The sequence below is a fragment of the Lithobates pipiens genome, unplaced genomic scaffold, assembly GCF_037356315.1.
Source record: "Lithobates pipiens isolate NorthernLeopardFrog02 unplaced genomic scaffold, aLitPip1_a1.2 Scaffold_16, whole genome shotgun sequence".
NCBI lineage: Eukaryota > Metazoa > Chordata > Amphibia > Anura > Ranidae > Lithobates > Lithobates pipiens.
Genome location: NW_027507748.1, coordinates 616,320,408 through 616,338,818, shown reverse-complemented (window position 1 = coordinate 616,338,818; position 18,411 = coordinate 616,320,408). Strand labels below are relative to the sequence as shown.

Sequence of the window (18,411 nt, the reverse complement as noted above, 5' to 3'; positions counted from 1 at the left end):
TTTCTAAAGGAAAGAATTTCATTTAAAACTGCTCACAGCTGTAATGTATTGTCGGATCCCGGCAATATAGATAAAAATCATTGAAAAAAAACGGTGTGAGTCCCCCTCTAGTCCATTATCAGGCCCTTTGAGTCTGGTATGAATATTAAGGGGAACGCTGCACCAAAATTTAAAATAAACTTGCGTAGGGGTCCCCCCAAAATCCATACCAGGCACTTCAGGTCTGTTATAGATATTAAGGGGAACCCTGTGCCAATTTGCCAATGACATGATTGAAAACTTTTTTTAGGTTGGTTTTTGTATAGCCTCTAGCTAATAGTCTGGTGGTGACAGCATTGGCCTCCATTTGAAAATCTGTATCTGGATTTTTTCAAAGCCATAGGATGGAAACTGTTGGCATGCAACAATGTGTTGCCAGCAGTGTCCTTTCTAAATATTTGCTGGTAATTTTGCCCTCTTTGTTCTTAAGAATACTGATGTCTACAAAATCAACCTTCATATTTCATTGTAAAAAAAAGGTTTAAACTATTTTTATTCATATGGTTGAGGCAACTCACCAGTTTACTTTCAGGGCCATCCCATATCAACAGTAGATGGTCAATATATCTTTGCCATATAACGATATGCTGTGTATACGCGGAATTCTCCTCACTGCCCAGAAATTCCCTCTCCTCCGAGTACAGATTACCATAAGAGGGGGCACAAAAAGTCCCCATAGCCACACCCTGCACCTGGAGATAGTGGGAGCCTTTGTAGAGAGAAACATGATGTTTCAGGATAAATTCCAACATGGTAAGCATGCATTTGTTGTATTTCCATTCATGTGTTGATCTTTGCTGAAGAACTCTCCAAACAGCCAACACACCAAAATCATGTGGAATGCTGTTGTAGAGAGATTCAACCTCGATTCTGACCAACAGAGCTGAGCTGGGAAATCTCTAGATCTGTAACAGAGATGTAAAATATGTAACAAATGAATTGTATCCTTGGTGTAGGAGGTTAAATTCATAACATGTGGTCTTGTTTTCTTCCTAGGATTTATCATCCCTTTTCTCTGCCCACAGTACCCTTGTTTCAATGCCCTCAGGCAATCCACTTTTGGCATTTTCTGGATGTGAACTCCCGCTATCTACTTTGGGTAGGCCTTCAATGGCCGTGATAGGACATTCATGTTTTTCTGGAGGAATGCCTCTGCTAAATATGCACATTTTTTGTAAGTGTTTGTTTAAATATTAATTTGATGCATACTGTTAGGTATGAATTTGCATTAATGTTTTTCTAATACAAAGCTGTTTTTCAGAAGTTGTATTATTCCCTGAAGAAGATTCATAACAATAATTGCATTGGATATCTCTCTCTGCAGCATTTCCTGTTAGAAACCACAATTTAAGGGAACAGCAAGTAGATTTGGATTGCCACTCCATGGTTCAAACAGCCAAATGTGCAATGTTTGCAAATTTTATTCATAAAGTGTGCAGTGTTGACAATGCTATTCTAATGATGCTTTGTATTATCACCATGAGATTTTTAATACAATTTTTCTACAATAAATTACATTTTCTATATGTGAAGTTTTATATATTGTAACATTGGGGTGTTTAGCTCAATTGGTAGATGCATTTTTTAGTTCACATCAGGCAGGCGTTTATGGTTAAGGGCCTGGTAGCCCACGTTTATTATAAGAAAACAAAATATTAGTCCATCCAGAAATCCCACGCAGGGGTCCAAGCTTACATTAAATACACAAAAAATCCAAATGAAAATGCTAGCCCACCTGGCTACTCTTCAGCAGTAGTGCTGCTATAGGTACTTGCTCCGTCCACCAAACTGCTTGGACGCACACAGTCTTAGGCTCCTTGGACGCACACAGCTTCAAGCCCTTTAACACACAGCTTTGGACTCCTTGGACGCACACAGCTTCAACCCTTCAATGCACACAGCTTTGGGCTCTTTGGACATGCACACAGCTTCAAGCTACTCCACTCCACCATCCCTAACACTCTACTCCCAACAGCCCCTTCGTTATATGGGCTGTGTGCAGCTGGGCACACACCCTGCTTGTTATCACCAAGATCTGGACACAGGGTTGGAGATCCCTCTTTCCTCCAATTTCAATTTCACAGGGACAGAGCCTCGCTCTGTCACAATATATATATATATATATATATATATATATATATATATATATATATATATATATATATATATATATATATATATATATTTTTATTGCCCATAAAATCCCACTTTTTGAGGTTAATTCATATGTATATTGCCAGAATCCGGCAATACATTACAGCCACAAGCTGTTTTGAATTACATTTTTTTTCCTTCGAATTGTAATTTTGCTGCTTTCATTCATAACACTATGTACAGCCGCTATGTAAGCAGCCTTACATAATGTGGGGTGTGGACACAGCTCCCTGAGCCATGATTGACCAAAGGCACCCTGCCTTTGGCCATTCATGGCTCTCACAGCAGATTGGTCAAAGCATGCAGGTCAGGTGCATGCTTTTGCGATCAGCAACCGTCAATGCACTGTGATCTCGCAGTGCATTGATGGTCTTGCAGTTCATTATGGGGTGTTCCTCGAATGCTCGGATTTCCCACAAACTCCCAAATAATGTTATAAATTTGGCGAACATCAGGCTCATCCCTACACTCAGCGAGCCGCTGAGAGCCTGAGCCTGCCGCTCCCATCCCCTCTACAGCCCAGCACTCCAGTGAGCGTGGTTCTTAGTGTTAGAGGCACTAGTGCACATATGCAGCATTGGACTGATGTTGCATCCACCTAGGTAAGTATGATTCTTAAAAAAAACAAAAAAAAAACATACATCTATTTTAACACCCAGCACTGTATCAGAAACTGCAATAATAACCCCCTCATTAGTGGTAGTCAGTACCAATGCTATTAAATCCCCTAAAAACCCCAATCCTACACTAAAAATCTGTGGCAGTGTTATTTAAAATACCCACCACTGGTGGTCAGTAGCAATGTTAATTGCAATGTTAATTAACCACTTTCCCCCTACACTGGGGGTGTCAGTAAATGGCAATGTTGGAATCTTCAGTCACAGGATGTAAAATAAATAATTACTGAGACCCATATGAAAACCATATTAAGAAAAAGAATTGGTGATTCCTTGAAACTTACAAGGGAAAGGTCACTTGAGGGACTAGACTCTAGGGAAGGCTTCCTTATCGTTTATATAGAGTAGGGAGAGAGTGCTTAATCACATTCCTGCTGGAAGGATTTGAGGGGGCTAAAAAAACTTATATTACATAGTCTGACTCGCTGGAGGTGAATATTTTTCTGATACAAGATTTTGCATGTCTTACTAAAACTAGCAACACTATAAAAACATGTCCAAGGGAAGAAAGTATAGGCAATCTGAGGAAGAACAGTCAAATCATAAAGAGCTGTACATTTAGTATTTCATCTACATCCTCTGATGTGCCAAACCTTTAGGCAGTTCCACAAATGTGAATTTTGGACCTAGGGAGTTAAAGATAAACGTTTATCTGCTCTACTGACAAAGCTTTTCTGGATATTTGACAACCATATTAAATACCACTGAGTGTTTAATCTCCAAATAAGCAATCAGTTTCTCTGTTTGATCTTTTTATGCTCTGTATTTCTTTTTCCAAGCAAAAAAAAAAATCACAGGATAAGGACTTCACTTACTTATACAGGTTTATATAAAAGGAACATGTAACAATACACATAACAGAATTTCTGATTTACCTGTAAAATTCCTTTCTTGGTGTACATTACAAAACACAGGCTGTTGGTATTACATCATTGGTTATGCTACCTTAAGGTGATTTTACACAAGCTATGAGAAGAGCCTTAGCATAACATTTCCCACTCCCTGCATGTCTCAGTTTAGTGAATCATAAGTAACAAAGGGGAGGGACTCCTGTCCTACAATGTACTAATTTTATAATTATAATTTTAGAAGTAAATCAAAAATCCCATTTGCTTAATTATACAAAGTAAGACACAGGCTCTTGAGGGCTAAGCAAATGAGGGGTGGACAACACAGGTAGAAAATGCAAACACCTGTAGCGCTTACCCCCAAAGAGCCACTGTTTGGGGCCTCCTGGTTCCAGATATCAATGACTTTCCTGATGCCACACCCTTGGACACACCAAGGCTGTGAGGAAATATTTATTATAGCAGTACACAGTAATGCAACATCCACAAAGAATGGAATATGGCGATAAACACTGCAATAAATACAGTAGCTGCAAGAGTTGCAAAAAAAATGTAATAAATAAATGTACACACTAGTAAGCAATAGGTGGACTAGTGAAGCCCTGATCCCTATACTCAGGAAAGTCCTTCCTCTCTAAAGGGTGAAGCTAGGACAATGATCCAGCAGTCTTTGGCAAACCCTCCACTACTGGTCAGTATGTTGAAGCCCAAATCTGGCATTGAAACTCAAAGTCCCTCCAAAACCCAGGTATTAGGTGCCTGCGCAGTGCCCTGAGTGGGCAATACTGTTCTTTCAATAGGGTGTAGTAAGGTTTGGTCTCTGATTGATTCCTGGGGAAACAATTTGTGTCCTCCTTATCTCTGTCCAGGGCTCAGTTGTGTCAGCTGCATTGAAGTCCTTTTCGCGACACCTGGCTTAATAGTGGTTTTAGCACAGAGATGTCTGCTACTCAGCCACTCTGTTTCCCTGGCACTGCAGTGTACCGACCCAGCAACTTGCTACACTGTGTGTGTATTTTACACCAAGTCCTCTCTACGACTGCCCCAAGCCCAGTCCTTCCTTTTCCTCGCCTGCAAAGCTATGGTAATGCTGGAATATGTAATTCCAGAGCTGATCTGTCAGCACAGGCTCTGTCTCCCTGGGGACTACATCCCCCTCAAGTCATAGCTCCTCCCAGCAGGCTCTGTCCTCCCCAGGGTGCATGACAATCCATTTCTGATTGCTTTCTTGCTTCCTTCCTTCTCCTGGGTGGGGCTTCCTTGGGCTACACACACAGCCCTGCAGCATGCAGTGTCCCTTCTCTTCTATCCTCTCACACTGATAGTTCAAGAGGAGGAGAGGAAATGCATGGGTGGCAGCAGAAATAGTAGCCTGGTTTGTGTTGCCAAACTAAACAGTGTTACAAACCAGACAGTGCAAACCAGGGGCTACACCGGCACATGGAATAAAACGGACAAATGGAGGGCTAGAAACTGAGAGAGCAGCCCGAATGACCAACTGGTAAAATGCATGAACAGAAGACCTGGTAGCAGCCTTGCAAATTTAAAAAAGATGACTGATGCGGAAAAATCTATAAAGCACTGGCAGGTCTGGTAGAGTATGCCTTAAAAGGAAAACAAATAACTTGATCATTTAGTCTGTAGACTCAAATGGAGCCTTGTCTAATCCATCCTGTTAAATTCCCTACAGGGACCCTTTAGAATGACAAAAAAGAGGTAGACGTGCACAGCATGGACAAATACCAGAGAATGAAGAGAAATGTAGGATGTTTCAGAGTAGCACATGGTCTTGGTTAAGGTGGAAGGAAGAAACAACCTTGGGAAGAAAGGAGGCTGTAGGCCACAACACAACTTTTTCCCTGTTTGACACTAGGAAGGTATCCTTACAGGATAAGGCCCTTAACTCTAAAACATGTCTTTCAGGGGTGATAGCCACCATGAAAGCAACCTTGTAGGTAAGTGAAAACAGGAATATGCCTACTAGGCTCAAACTGCAGTTTCTGAAGAATCAACAAAACCAAGATGAGGTTCCACTGAGTCAATGGGGAGCAACACCTCACAGAGCAGAGTTATAGTGGGGTGCCCAGGGGAGTCTACAAAAGCTTTGCCCATGTCCAGTCACCTGAAGGTATCAGCCCATAACCCAGGTTCTATGAATACTCAGTCTGTGCTCTGTACTGTATAATTACAGTACATTACCATTTTTCCAGTTGTACCACTAATTTGCCATGTGTATACTGCATAAAATGTCAAAAGGCCCAGTGACTTACTGTTAGATGCTCTGTTCTGATCACTTTGGATGCTCTCACTGGACTGATTGCTGGAAAGTGATGACACACTAGAGCTCCGCACAAATCCAAAGGCTGCAAGTTTAGCTGCTGGAAGTCTGGAATAGCTGGGAGGACGGAGGGCAGTCTGGCAAGGCTTTGGGAGATTTGACTTTGCTCCATTCAGAATAGAGCCCTTTTTAAAATCATCTGTGGAAAATAAAGATAAATGTCGTAAGTGAAATGTTTGTTCTCAGGTCAAGGTAGTATACACATCAAAAAAGTTAAGAACATTCTTGTTTCTTAAAGCAGGGACATTCGTTTAAGAATACTTTGAGCAGCTATATAAGCATGCACGCACACAGGAAATTTTTGCTACATTGATCTTAACGTATGATCACCCTACAAATGACTGCTATACACAGGAAACAATGGAGTGCAGCATTCAAAAATGATTGATAATGATAGCAAAATGCCCTAAACCTGTGTAATAAACTGCATATATAGCAGCTAATGATTAAATATAGGAAACTGCAGCTGATGTTAGTTTCATGATTGCATTAGCAGAAATTGCCTCTGTTCACACAGCCTAAATTTTCAATTAACCGCATATACAAGAGTAGTCACTTTCTAGTGTAGTTTTGTCCAAATCCAGAATTTACACAATCAAGCTGATGACAATGGCTTTAAGATCTGGTACAGGTGATAAACTGGTGTAAAACATTCACTGTTCTGGCATATACAGTATGTCTTTATTAATAAGATGACTGCAGCCTTTTAAGTTACCATATTTATCGGCGTATAACACACACTTTTTTCCCCCTAAAATCAGGGGGAAATTGGGGGTGCGTGTTATACGTCGATCCCCGGCTCTTTCTAACCCTTTCTGCCATTCTCTGCGGCTTCTGGGTATTTTCAGCCAAACTCGTCTGTTCTCGGCTATCTTCAGCCATTCTCGGCTATTTTTGGCTGCACCCGGCCGTTCTCAGTGGCTTTCGGGAAGCCGAAAGCCTCAGAGAATGGCTAAGTGCGGCTGTAAATACCTGAAAGCCGCTGAGAATGGCCAGGAACTACTGAGCACCGGCGAGATACACAGGACATCCGCTCTGTATCTCGGCGGTGCCATTTTTAAATGGCAAAGACACTGACAAGACTGCAAATGACTGACAAGGCTGCAAATGATTGACAAGGCTAAATGGAAGGCTGCAAATGACTGACAAGGCTAAATGGAAGGCTGCAAATGACTGACAAGGCTGCAATGCAAGGCTGCAAATGACACTGACAAGGCTGCATTGATGGGCATTTAAATGTAAGTTTTTTTCCTTAAACTTCCCCCCTAAAAGTTTTTTTCTTTTAAATTCCCTCCTAAACTTGGGGTGCGCGTTATACGCTGGCGCATGTTATACGCCCATAAATACGGTAAGACATATCAGTTCACTGCACATTTCTTGTTCTATGATCATTTTGTCATCTTTATAATTGTTTTCTAATCAACATGCAGCTAGTGGCCTTTCCCATGAACTGAATGATTCTAAAAGTGTGATACCAACAACATAGGCTGTTTGTGTATAAGCTGAAAATAAAAATGTCTAGACAAAAATTGACATAAAGAATCACAAATAAAACTTGTACATCCACTACCATAGATTGATTTAGCAAAATCTCAGTTACCCAACCTAGTTTTTTTAACTGTAAAGATTTGTGGCCGTATTCTCTATCAAATTGATTTTTATAGATCAACTTGAAAAGGAAACTGCTGGAACTCTTTTACAGCAGTGCTCTTATGCTTTCCAATAGTGTAGCCCTATGTCATCCATTACCTGGTCAGCAGCTATATTATGTCTCAGTTAATTTCCCAGTTTCTGGCTATGAGGAGTTCTGGGTGAAAATAAGCAACATGAGTAGCTTGTTTCCGCACTTCACTAGAGATTTTTTTTTCCTTTCTTTTCTTTTTGTAGTAAAATAAACATACTGTCGGGTCACCTAAAGCCAGGTGACAGATGCACCCCATTGGGGACAAAAGTGCACCGCTAAGGTAGTGGACCCTATGGCTGACTGCTACGGATTGAACTGTGGGTGGTTCAGGAAAGCAGGTCCTCTGGAGCACCAACAAGGATCCCAGGGTGCGGAATTTAAGCGCCAGCAGGTGTTCACCAGAGCCCTTGATGGTGGGAGTGGACTTTGCTGCAACTGGCTCCAGGTCACAGCCCCCAGGGTCTCCCAGCTCTCGCTCACAGTAGGCTACTGGAGTATAGAGAGGAAGCAGCAGATCTGGACAACAAGGCATAGTCAGGAGATAAGCCAAAAGGTCGGGCAACAAGCAGGCATGGATAGTCAAAAACCACACCAAAGGTTGTGATATATCAGAGACAGTGCAGAACAAGCCAAGGTCAATTAACAGGATCAGATGTAGAGCACACGGCAAGAAGCACACAGGAAACCAAACACACAATATTGAACAGTGAGGCTGGTTTGCAGTGCACAGGTTAATATAGTGTTGCCAGTTAGAGGCTGGGGTGGAGCCATGCTTGAGGGAAGATTACTTAAGCAGACAGGTGAACAGGCGGCTTTACAAGCTTTACCCTAGAATGTAGAGAGTGTTACTGGCAGTGATAAAAAAAGGATAACAAGGGAAAAAAAATTGTGAAAATAAGGGACAAAAATAACTAATGCTGGTCAGCAGCCATGTATTCAATTTTTTATTTTGAGTTTAGATACGCTTTATTTGCTTTGTTGAAAAATATGTTGCTAATAATGGGGCAGCTGAAGCTCAAATTACACTTACAGCTGGTCTGAATGATACACTCCCCCATCCACCCCTCTGTGCCTTGGAACCATATGTAGATTCAGTTAAAGAGAGACAGTCACAAAGTGAATAAGTTTTATAAGGTAAATAAGATAATTTATAAGGTATAAGAAAAAAGACACAGATCCATCCAGTTCAACGTATGTGTGTGTTACGTGTTTGTGATTTTTATTCTCTAACAATTCCCATAGCCCTATATTTTCTGCTTCTTGAGGAAGACTTCTAAATGTTTTTGAAGTTGTCTACACTTACAGCTAGTACCACTTCCTGGGGGGGATAGACTGAGAGACTCAGGCTGCTTTCACACTGGGGCCGGAGCAGCGTCGGCGGTAAAGCTCCGCTATTTTTAGCGGCGCTTTACCGTCGTTTTAGCGGCGGTGTGAGGGCGTTAGCGGGGTGGTTTTGACCCCCGCTAGCGGCCGAAAAGGGGTTAAACCCGCCCGCAAAGCGCCGCTGCAGCGGCGCTTTGCCGGCGGTATTGCCGCGGTGTCCCATTGATTTCAATGGGTACGAGCGGTATAGGAGCGGTGAATACACCGCTCCTTCACCGCTGCAAAGATGCGGCTAGCAGGACTTTTTTCACCGTCCTGCCAGCGCATCGCTCCAGTGTGAAAGCACTCCGGATTTCACACTGGAGTTAAAGGGGCCGGTTTTTTTCAGGCGTTACACAGGCGCTATTTTTAGCGCTGTAACGCCTGAATACCGCCCCAGTGTGAAAGCAGCCTTAAACATGTTTGCTGCCCTGTCTGTTTTATAAGGTTTTTGAAGCCTCTTCTGTTCAAACTCCAATTTGCAGCTGTGTGTCCTCTTCAGGGCCCTAGAGTAAACAGCATATCAATCAGTGCACATCAGTGCCACCTCATCAGTGCCCATCGGTGCAGGCTTAGCACACACCTGTGCAGTCTCAAAACCAGCAACCATGTCTAAAAAAATTCCGCCAAGGAGGCGTACCAAATTCTTTCCACGGCCGACGAGAGCAACGGGGAGCTCTCTTCTTCAGATTCTCTTTCAGATTCGGATTCTGAAGCTGACATGAATTATGAGCCAGTCCCCAGTAGTGAAACACTGACTGAATCCGAGGAGGAAGATATCCGGCCCATCAAACAAAGGCGTTCTAGTGAGGCAGTGCCGTCCACCAGCACCGAAGTGCCGTCCACCAGCACCGAAGTGCCGTCCACCAGCACCGCAGTGCCTCGGCAAGAAAAGCCAAGTACCAGTGGGGTGTCATCTCAGCCCCAAAGGGTTAGGAGCCATGCCGGCCTTCCCTATGCCCTTCAGAACCCCTTGTGGCTTCCTCCTAATTCAGGAGAGGCCAATGTTCCCCCTTTCACTACCCAGCCAGGAGTCCAGGTGGACACGGAGAATTTTACCCCAATAGATTTTTTAAATTTAATTTTTACGGAGGATATGTTGGCATCAATTGTGGCCCAGTGCAACCTGTATGCACAACAATTTATTTTGCAAAATCCGACATCTTATTATGCCCGTCCCTACGAATGGAGAGACCTAACGGTGGAGGAGTTCAAGGTTTTTTTAGGCCTCACATTTAACATGGGACAAAAAAAATCAATTGCGTACCTATTGGTCAACCCACCCCCTCCACCACACACCGCTCTTCTCCGCTGTAATGCCCAGAACCAGGTATCGGATGATCATGAGGTTCTTACATTTTTGCGACAATACCCAGTGCCTTCCACGAAATTACCCAAATTACGACAGGCTTTACAAAATTTGTCCAATACTTCATTATTTTTCAGAAACATTCCCCAAATTGTTTACCCCGGACCAACACATATGTGTGGATGAGTCCCTTATTAAATTTAGCGGCAGGCTTAAAATGAAGCAATTTATGCCCAGCAAAAGGGCCCGCTATGGGGTGAAGGTCTACAAATTATGCGACCGAGCCACAGGGTACACATATTCATTCATAGTGTACAAAGGAAAGGACACCCAGCTGCAGCCCCCTAATTGTCCGGACTACTTGGAAACCAGCGGGAAAATTGTTTGGGACCTCATATACCCCCTACTGGATAAAGGCTACCACCTGTATGTAGACAACTTCTACACATCTCTGCCCCTGTTCCACAACCTTCACCGGAAGAAGATGCCAGCATGCGGCACTGTAAAAAGGAATCGGAAGGGCTTTCCTCAAAGTCTTGTGAATAAGAAGCTGCGAAAAGGAGAAACCGCAAGTCTGCGAAACAAGGAGATTCTGGCAGTGAAGTGGAGGGACAGAAGGGATGTATATATGTTGTCCTTTATCCACAATGATACGTTCGTGGAAATGCCCAGAAGGAATGGCCCGTAAAAAAACCAAAATGCATTTATGAAAATAAATTGTTCATGGGGGGAGTCGACTTCAACGACCAAATGATGGAACCATACCTTGCCACAAGACGGACATACCATTGGTACAAAAAAGTAGCAATTTATTTTTTTCAATTGGCCATTTACAATTCCTATGTCATTTACCGCAACTCCGCCCAAAACCCCAAACGCTTCTTTGGCTACCAGGAGGAAGTTTTCACTGCCCTTATTTTCCCAAACGGCCCACCAGAAAATATCCGATCAGATGTTGTTAGTCGACTCTCCGACTCTCCCGATAAAATCCCTCCCAAACCAACAGGCCAAAGACGTCAAAAAAGATGTAAGGTGTGTACCAGAGCAGGAGTCAGAAGAGACACATCTTATTATTGTGTACAATGTCCTTCCCAACCAGGCCTCTGCATAGGTGACTGTTTTCGCCGTTACCATACTTCAATAAATCTTTAGTGAAGTATGGTAAACATAATCCTCAGTTCCTGCCTTCATGCACCTTCACACCCCTTATGCCACTGCCTGCTCTGTAACTCTGGCTTGTTATTCGACCACTCTTATGCCTGCCGATTCTGTACATACCGCTGCCTGATCTGGAACTGACCCTGGACTGTTATTCGACCATGCTTCTGCCTAACGATTCTGTACATACCTCTGCCTGATCTGGAACTGACCTTGGACTGTTTGACCACAATATTTGCCTGACTCTTGGACTGATCTTGTATTCTGCAACTGGACTAGTGGGATTCAACACGGGGTCTCACATATGTGAGGGGCTCCAGTATAGTTTTTCTGGATGAAGAAAACAATTTTCTTTGTTTTCTTATTCCTAGATTAGGGTCTGGAGACTCGGAGGCTTCAAAGAGATTTGGGTGGGAGAAGCCTCTACCCCTATCCCCATTCTGTCCTGAACAAGGCTGTACTTCTGTCTGCTGCCTGTAGGACTTACTGCCGTCATGCTGCACTGACCACACCACATGGACCTGCCTACTACCAGGACCAATATTTTTGGCACTGCTGACAATATCTCTGCACTGACCCTGGACTGTATATGGACAGTATCCCTGCCTGCTGCCTGAAAAATTGTGTTCGCTGTTGCTGACCAAGTCCCTGCCTGCTGCCTGGACCAGTGATATCCTCCTGTGGACAACTGCGCTTCTAAAACCACAGGTAATCTTTTCTTTACCCTTTGCTCAGCATAATGTATTTGGGGGTGTAATTCTTGGTATGTGCAGGCTATGTGTCCCTGGAACGCCCAACGGTGTTCCTTGCATGTTGCGCCTCTGTATGTGGCCAGGCCATTTTTGCGACAATACCCAGTGCCTTCCACGAAATTACCCAAATTACGACAGGCTTTACAAAATTTGTCCAATACTTCATTATTTTTCAGAAACATTCCCCAAATTGTTTACCCCGGACCAACACATATGTGTGGATGAGTCCCTTATTAAATTTAGCGGCAGGCTTAAAATGAAGCAATTTATGCCCAGCAAAAGGGCCCGCTATGGGGTGAAGGTCTACAAATTATGCGACCGAGCCACAGGGTACACATATTCATTCATAGTGTACAAAGGAAAGGACACCCAGCTGCAGCCCCCTAATTGTCCGGACTACTTGGAAACCAGCGGGAAAATTGTTTGGGACCTCATATACCCCCTACTGGATAAAGGCTACCACCTGTATGTAGACAACTTCTACACATCTCTGCCCCTGTTCCACAACCTTCACCGGAAGAAGATGCCAGCATGCGGCACTGTAAAAAGGAATCGGAAGGGCTTTCCTCAAAGTCTTGTGAATAAGAAGCTGCGAAAAGGAGAAACCGCAAGTCTGCGAAACAAGGAGATTCTGGCAGTGAAGTGGAGGGACAGAAGGGATGTATATATGTTGTCCTTTATCCACAATGATACGTTCGTGGAAATGCCCAGAAGGAATGGCCCGTAAAAAAACCAAAATGCATTTATGAAAATAAATTGTTCATGGGGGGAGTCGACTTCAACGACCAAATGATGGAACCATACCTTGCCACAAGACGGACATACCATTGGTACAAAAAAGTAGCAATTTATTTTTTTCAATTGGCCATTTACAATTCCTATGTCATTTACCGCAACTCCGCCCAAAACCCCAAACGCTTCTTTGGCTACCAGGAGGAAGTTTTCACTGCCCTTATTTTCCCAAACGGCCCACCAGAAAATATCCGATCAGATGTTGTTAGTCGACTCTCCGACTCTCCCGATAAAATCCCTCCCAAACCAACAGGCCAAAGACGTCAAAAAAGATGTAAGGTGTGTACCAGAGCAGGAGTCAGAAGAGACACATCCTATTATTGTGTACAATGTCCTTCCCAACCAGGCCTCTGCATAGGTGACTGTTTTCGCCGTTACCATACTTCAATAAATCTTTAGTGAAGTATGGTAAACATAATCCTCAGTTCCTGCCTTCATGCACCTTCACACCCCTTATGCCACTGCCTGCTCTGTAACTCTGGCTTGTTATTCGACCACTCTTATGCCTGCCGATTCTGTACATACCGCTGCCTGATCTGGAACTGACCCTGGACTGTTATTCGACCATGCTTCTGCCTAACGATTCTGTACATACCTCTGCCTGATCTGGAACTGACCTTGGACTGTTTGACCACAATATTTGCCTGACTCTTGGACTGATCTTGTATTCTGCAACTGGACTAGTGGGATTCAACACGGGGTCTCACATATGTGAGGGGCTCCAGTATAGTTTTTCTGGATGAAGAAAACAATTTTCTTTGTTTTCTTATTCCTAGATTAGGGTCTGGAGACTCGGAGGCTTCAAAGAGATTTGGGTGGGAGAAGCCTCTACCCCTATCCCCATTCTGTCCTGAACAAGGCTGTACTTCTGTCTGCTGCCTGTAGGACTTACTGCCGTCATGCTGCACTGACCACACCACATGGACCTGCCTACTACCAGGACCAATATTTTTGGCACTGCTGACAATATCTCTGCACTGACCCTGGACTGTATATGGACAGTATCCCTGCCTGCTGCCTGAAAAATTGTGTTCGCTGTTGCTGACCAAGTCCCTGCCTGCTGCCTGGACCAGTGATATCCTCCTGTGGACAACTGCGCTTCTAAAACCACAGGTAATCTTTTCTTTACCCTTTGCTCAGCATAATGTATTTGGGGGTGTAATTCTTGCTATGTGCAGGCTATGTGTCCCTGGAACGCCCAACGGTGTTCCTTGCATGTTGCGCCTCTGTATGTGGCCAGGCTGTGTAAACGTCTCACACATGTGGTATTGCCATACTCAGGAGGAGTAGTAGAATGTATTTTGGGGTGTTATTTTTGCTATGTAAATGCTATGTGTTGGAAATATCTTATAAACGGACAACTTTGTGTAAAAAAAATGCATTTTCATTTTTTTCCACATTTTCCAAAAACTTCTGGAAAAAAATGAACCATTCAAAAGACTCATTATTCCTCATAGATTACACGTTGGGGTGTTAGCTTTCCAAAATTGGGTCATTTTCTGGACGTTTCCATTGTCCTGGTGTTCCAGGGCCTTCAAAACTGTAATAGATGGTTGAGAAATGAAATGTGTAATTTATGCTCCTAGAATGCCTGAAGGTGCTACTTCAAAATTAGGCCTCTGTCTGTGGTCAGGCTGTGTAAAAGTCTCACACATGTGGTATTGTTATACTCAAGAGGAGTAGGAAAATGTATTTTGGGGTGCTATTTTTGCTATGTAAATGCTATGTGTTGGAAATATCTTATAAACGGACAACTTTGTGTAAAAAAAAATGCGTTTTCATTTTTTTCCACATTTTCCAAAAACTTCTGGAAAAAAATGAACCATTCAAAAGACTCATTATGCCTCATAGATTATATGTTGGGGTGTTAGCTTTCCAAAATGGGGTCATTTTCTGGACGTTTCCATTGTCCTGGTGCTCCAGGGCCTTCAAAACTGTAATAGGTGATTAAGAAATGAAATGTGTAATTTATGCTCCTAGAATGCCTGAAGGTGCTACTTCAATTTTAGGCCTCTGTATGTGGTCAGGCTGTGTAAAAGTCTCACACATGTGGTATTGTTATACTCAGGAGGAGTAGGAGGATGTATTTTGGGGTGTTATTTGTGGTATGCACATTCCGTGTTGGAGAAATAAGCTATTACAATGACAATTTTGTGAAAAAAAATAAAAAATCTTAATTTTGCAAAGAATTGTGGGAAAAAATGACAACTTCAAATAACTCACCGTGCCTCTTACTAAAAACATTGGACTGTCTACTTTCCAAAAAGGGGTCATTTGGGGGGCATTTGTACTTTTCTGGCTTGTTAGGGTCTCAAGAATGGAGATAGGCCTTAGTACATCAGATGTGATCTTTTTTTGCAAATCTTTATGATTTACACCATAGCTTGTAGACTCTATAAATTTCACACAGATCATATAATATGCAATAATTTGGGTTATTTTTACCAAAGATGTGTAGTAGTATAAATTGTGGCCAAAATTTATGAAGAAAAATTGATAATTTGCAAAATTTTATCACAGAAACGAAGAAAAATTCATTTTTTTTCAAAATTGTCGGACTTTTTTCATTTATAGCGCAGAAAATAAAAAACCGAGAGGTGATCAAATACCACCAAAAGAAAGCTCTATTGGTATGAAGAAAAGGACAAAAAAAAATCATTTGGTTACAGTGTTGCATGACTGAGTAATTGTCATTCAAAGTGTGAGAGCACTGAAAGCTGAAAATTGGTCTGGGCAGGAGGGGGGTTTAAGTGCCCAGTAAGCAAGTGGTTAAAGAATTTATTAAGTCAAATATAGCCTAAAAGAAGAAGGGAATAGAAAGTGTACTTATACAAACAACCAATAAGGCAATAACATTACTTTGAGAAATATGGTTAAACACCTGCAGTATTCTGACTAACAGTAATTATCCGAACTGAACCGCATTCACCTAGCAACAGTATATATAGACAGTAGTAATTTCTCATAACAGTCCCAGTTTTATCACACCATTGAATAATGAAAAGAAAAAAAAGGTGGCCAGCAAAATTGGGGCCATTGAAGAAAGCACTACAGTTCCCACCAGACAACGCATTAACTTCTGCAATGTTAGTTTCTTAGTGGACCCAGTGTGCCCTCTTCTGGGTCTCTGAACGTGTGTTCTAATTCAGTTCAAGTCCTCAGACAGGGATAAAAGTTGCTGTGATTTTCTTCTTTCAATTCTGCTGAGACAGTCCCTGGAGTGTTCTTTACAATAATATGATCACCAGGCATCCAAATCACACCTCACACTCTCCCAGGAAGTTTCTTGATCTATGAGGCAAGGTCCTGCACAATGAACAGTCTATTTGCCTCTCTGAGGTCCCTATACCCCTGCCAGCTTTATGACCATCTGCTCTTTTCCTCTAAGCGGCTCGCAGACACACTACTCCTTGCTTTGTTGCCCCAGTCAACCATTGTTCTCTAGGATCGATCAAGATCCAGCCAAGATGGGTGGTCACTGTACTGGAGACACTTCATAGGTGAGCATTGCAAAGTGGTCTTCTTATAGATGACTGATGCACTTCTGCCTTAATGAATATTCAGTTTAACCCTGTCCACACTGCAGAAGGAAAATACAGTAGAAAAAATGGAAGAAGTTCCAAAGCAGTAAGCAGTTATCAGCTACAGTCCAGGTTACATAAGCTATTTTTTGGAAAAGGTAAACCTCACGTTCAACTGTTTCCAACAACAGTAACATTCAAGGCATGCCATTAATGATAACTGTCACTGTTATTGTTGTAAAGGATAAGTGGTTTCTGCTTTACTTTAACCACTTTCAGACCGGACCATTTTGCTGGTAAATGACCAGAGGTCTTTTTACACTTTGGCACTGCGCTGCTTTAACTGGTAATTGCGCGGTCATGCAATGTTGTACCCAAACAAAATTTGCGTCCTTTTCTTCCCACAAATAGAGCTTTCTTTTGATGGTATTTGATTGCCTCTGCGATTTTTATTTTTTGCGATATAAACGTAAAAAGACCGCAAATTTTGAAAAAAAATGATATTTTCTACTTTTTGTTATTAGAAAAATCCAATAAACTCAATTTTAGTCATACATTTAGGCCAAAATGTATTCAGCCACATGTCTTTGGTAAAAAAAAAGTCAATAATTGTATATTTATTGGTTTGCGCAAAAGTTGTCACATCTACAAACTAAGGTACGTTTTCTGGAATTTACGCAGCTTTTAGTTTACGACTGCCTATCTCATTTCTTGAGGTGCTAAAATGGCAGGGCAGTACAAAACCCCCCCAAATGACCCCATTTTGGAAAGTAGACCCCCTAAGGAAATTGATAAGAGGCATGTTGAGCCCATTGAATATTTTATTTTTTTGCCTCAAGCGATTGAATAATGACAAAAAAAAATTTTTTTTTTTTTTTTTACACAAAGTTGTCACTAAATGATATATTGCTCACACATGCTATGGGCGTATGTGAAATGACACCCCAAAATAAATTCTGCTGCTTCTCCTGAGTACGGGGATACCACATATGTGGGACTTTTTGGGAGCCTAGCCGCGTACGGGGCCCCAAAAACCAAGCACCGCCTTCAGGCTTTCTAAGGGCGTAAATTTTTGAGTTCACTTCTCACTACCTATCACAGTTTTGAAGGCCATAAAATGCCAAGATGGCACAAAACCCCCACAAATGACCCCATTTTAGAAAGTAGACACCCCAAGCTATTTGCTGAGAGGCATGTTGAGTTCATGGAATATTTTATATTTTGCCACAAGTTGCGGGAAAATTACAAACTTTTTTTTTTTTTTTTTTTTTTTCACAAAGTTGTCACTAAATGATATATTGCTCACACATGCCATGGGCATATGTGAAATGACACCCCAAAATAAATTCTGCTGCTTCTCCTGAGTACAGGGATACCACATATGTGGGACTTTTTGGGAGCCTAGCCGCGTACGGGGCCCCGAAAACCAAGCACCGCCTTCAGGCTTTCTAAGGGCGTAAATTTTTGAGTTCACTTCTCACTACCTATTACAGTTTTGAAGGCCATAAAATGCCAAGATGGCACAAAACCCCCACAAATGACCCCATTTTAGAAAGTAGACACCCCAAGCTATTTGCTGAGAGGCATGTTGAGTCCATGGAATATTTTATATTTTGCCACAAGTTGCGGGAAAATTACAAACTTTTTTTTTTTTTTTTTTTTTTTTTCACAAAGTTGTCACTAAATGATATATTGCTCACGCATGCCATGGGCATATGTGAAATGACACCCCAAAATAAATTCTGCTGCTTCTCCTGAGTACGGGGATACCACATAT

General features: G+C 42.3%; 1 protein-coding gene across 1 annotated transcript in view; it reads right to left on the bottom strand.

Annotated features, from left to right (window-relative positions):
• The window catches only part of MTUS2 (microtubule associated scaffold protein 2), a 1,194,608-nt gene that overhangs the window by 605,981 nt on the left and 570,216 nt on the right, over positions 1-18,411 (bottom strand). The window contains exon 6 of the mRNA XM_077484081.1: positions 5,989-6,195. Coding sequence (XP_077340207.1) covers positions 5,989-6,195 — 207 coding nt within the window. The remainder of the gene's footprint in view (positions 1-5,988; positions 6,196-18,411) is intronic.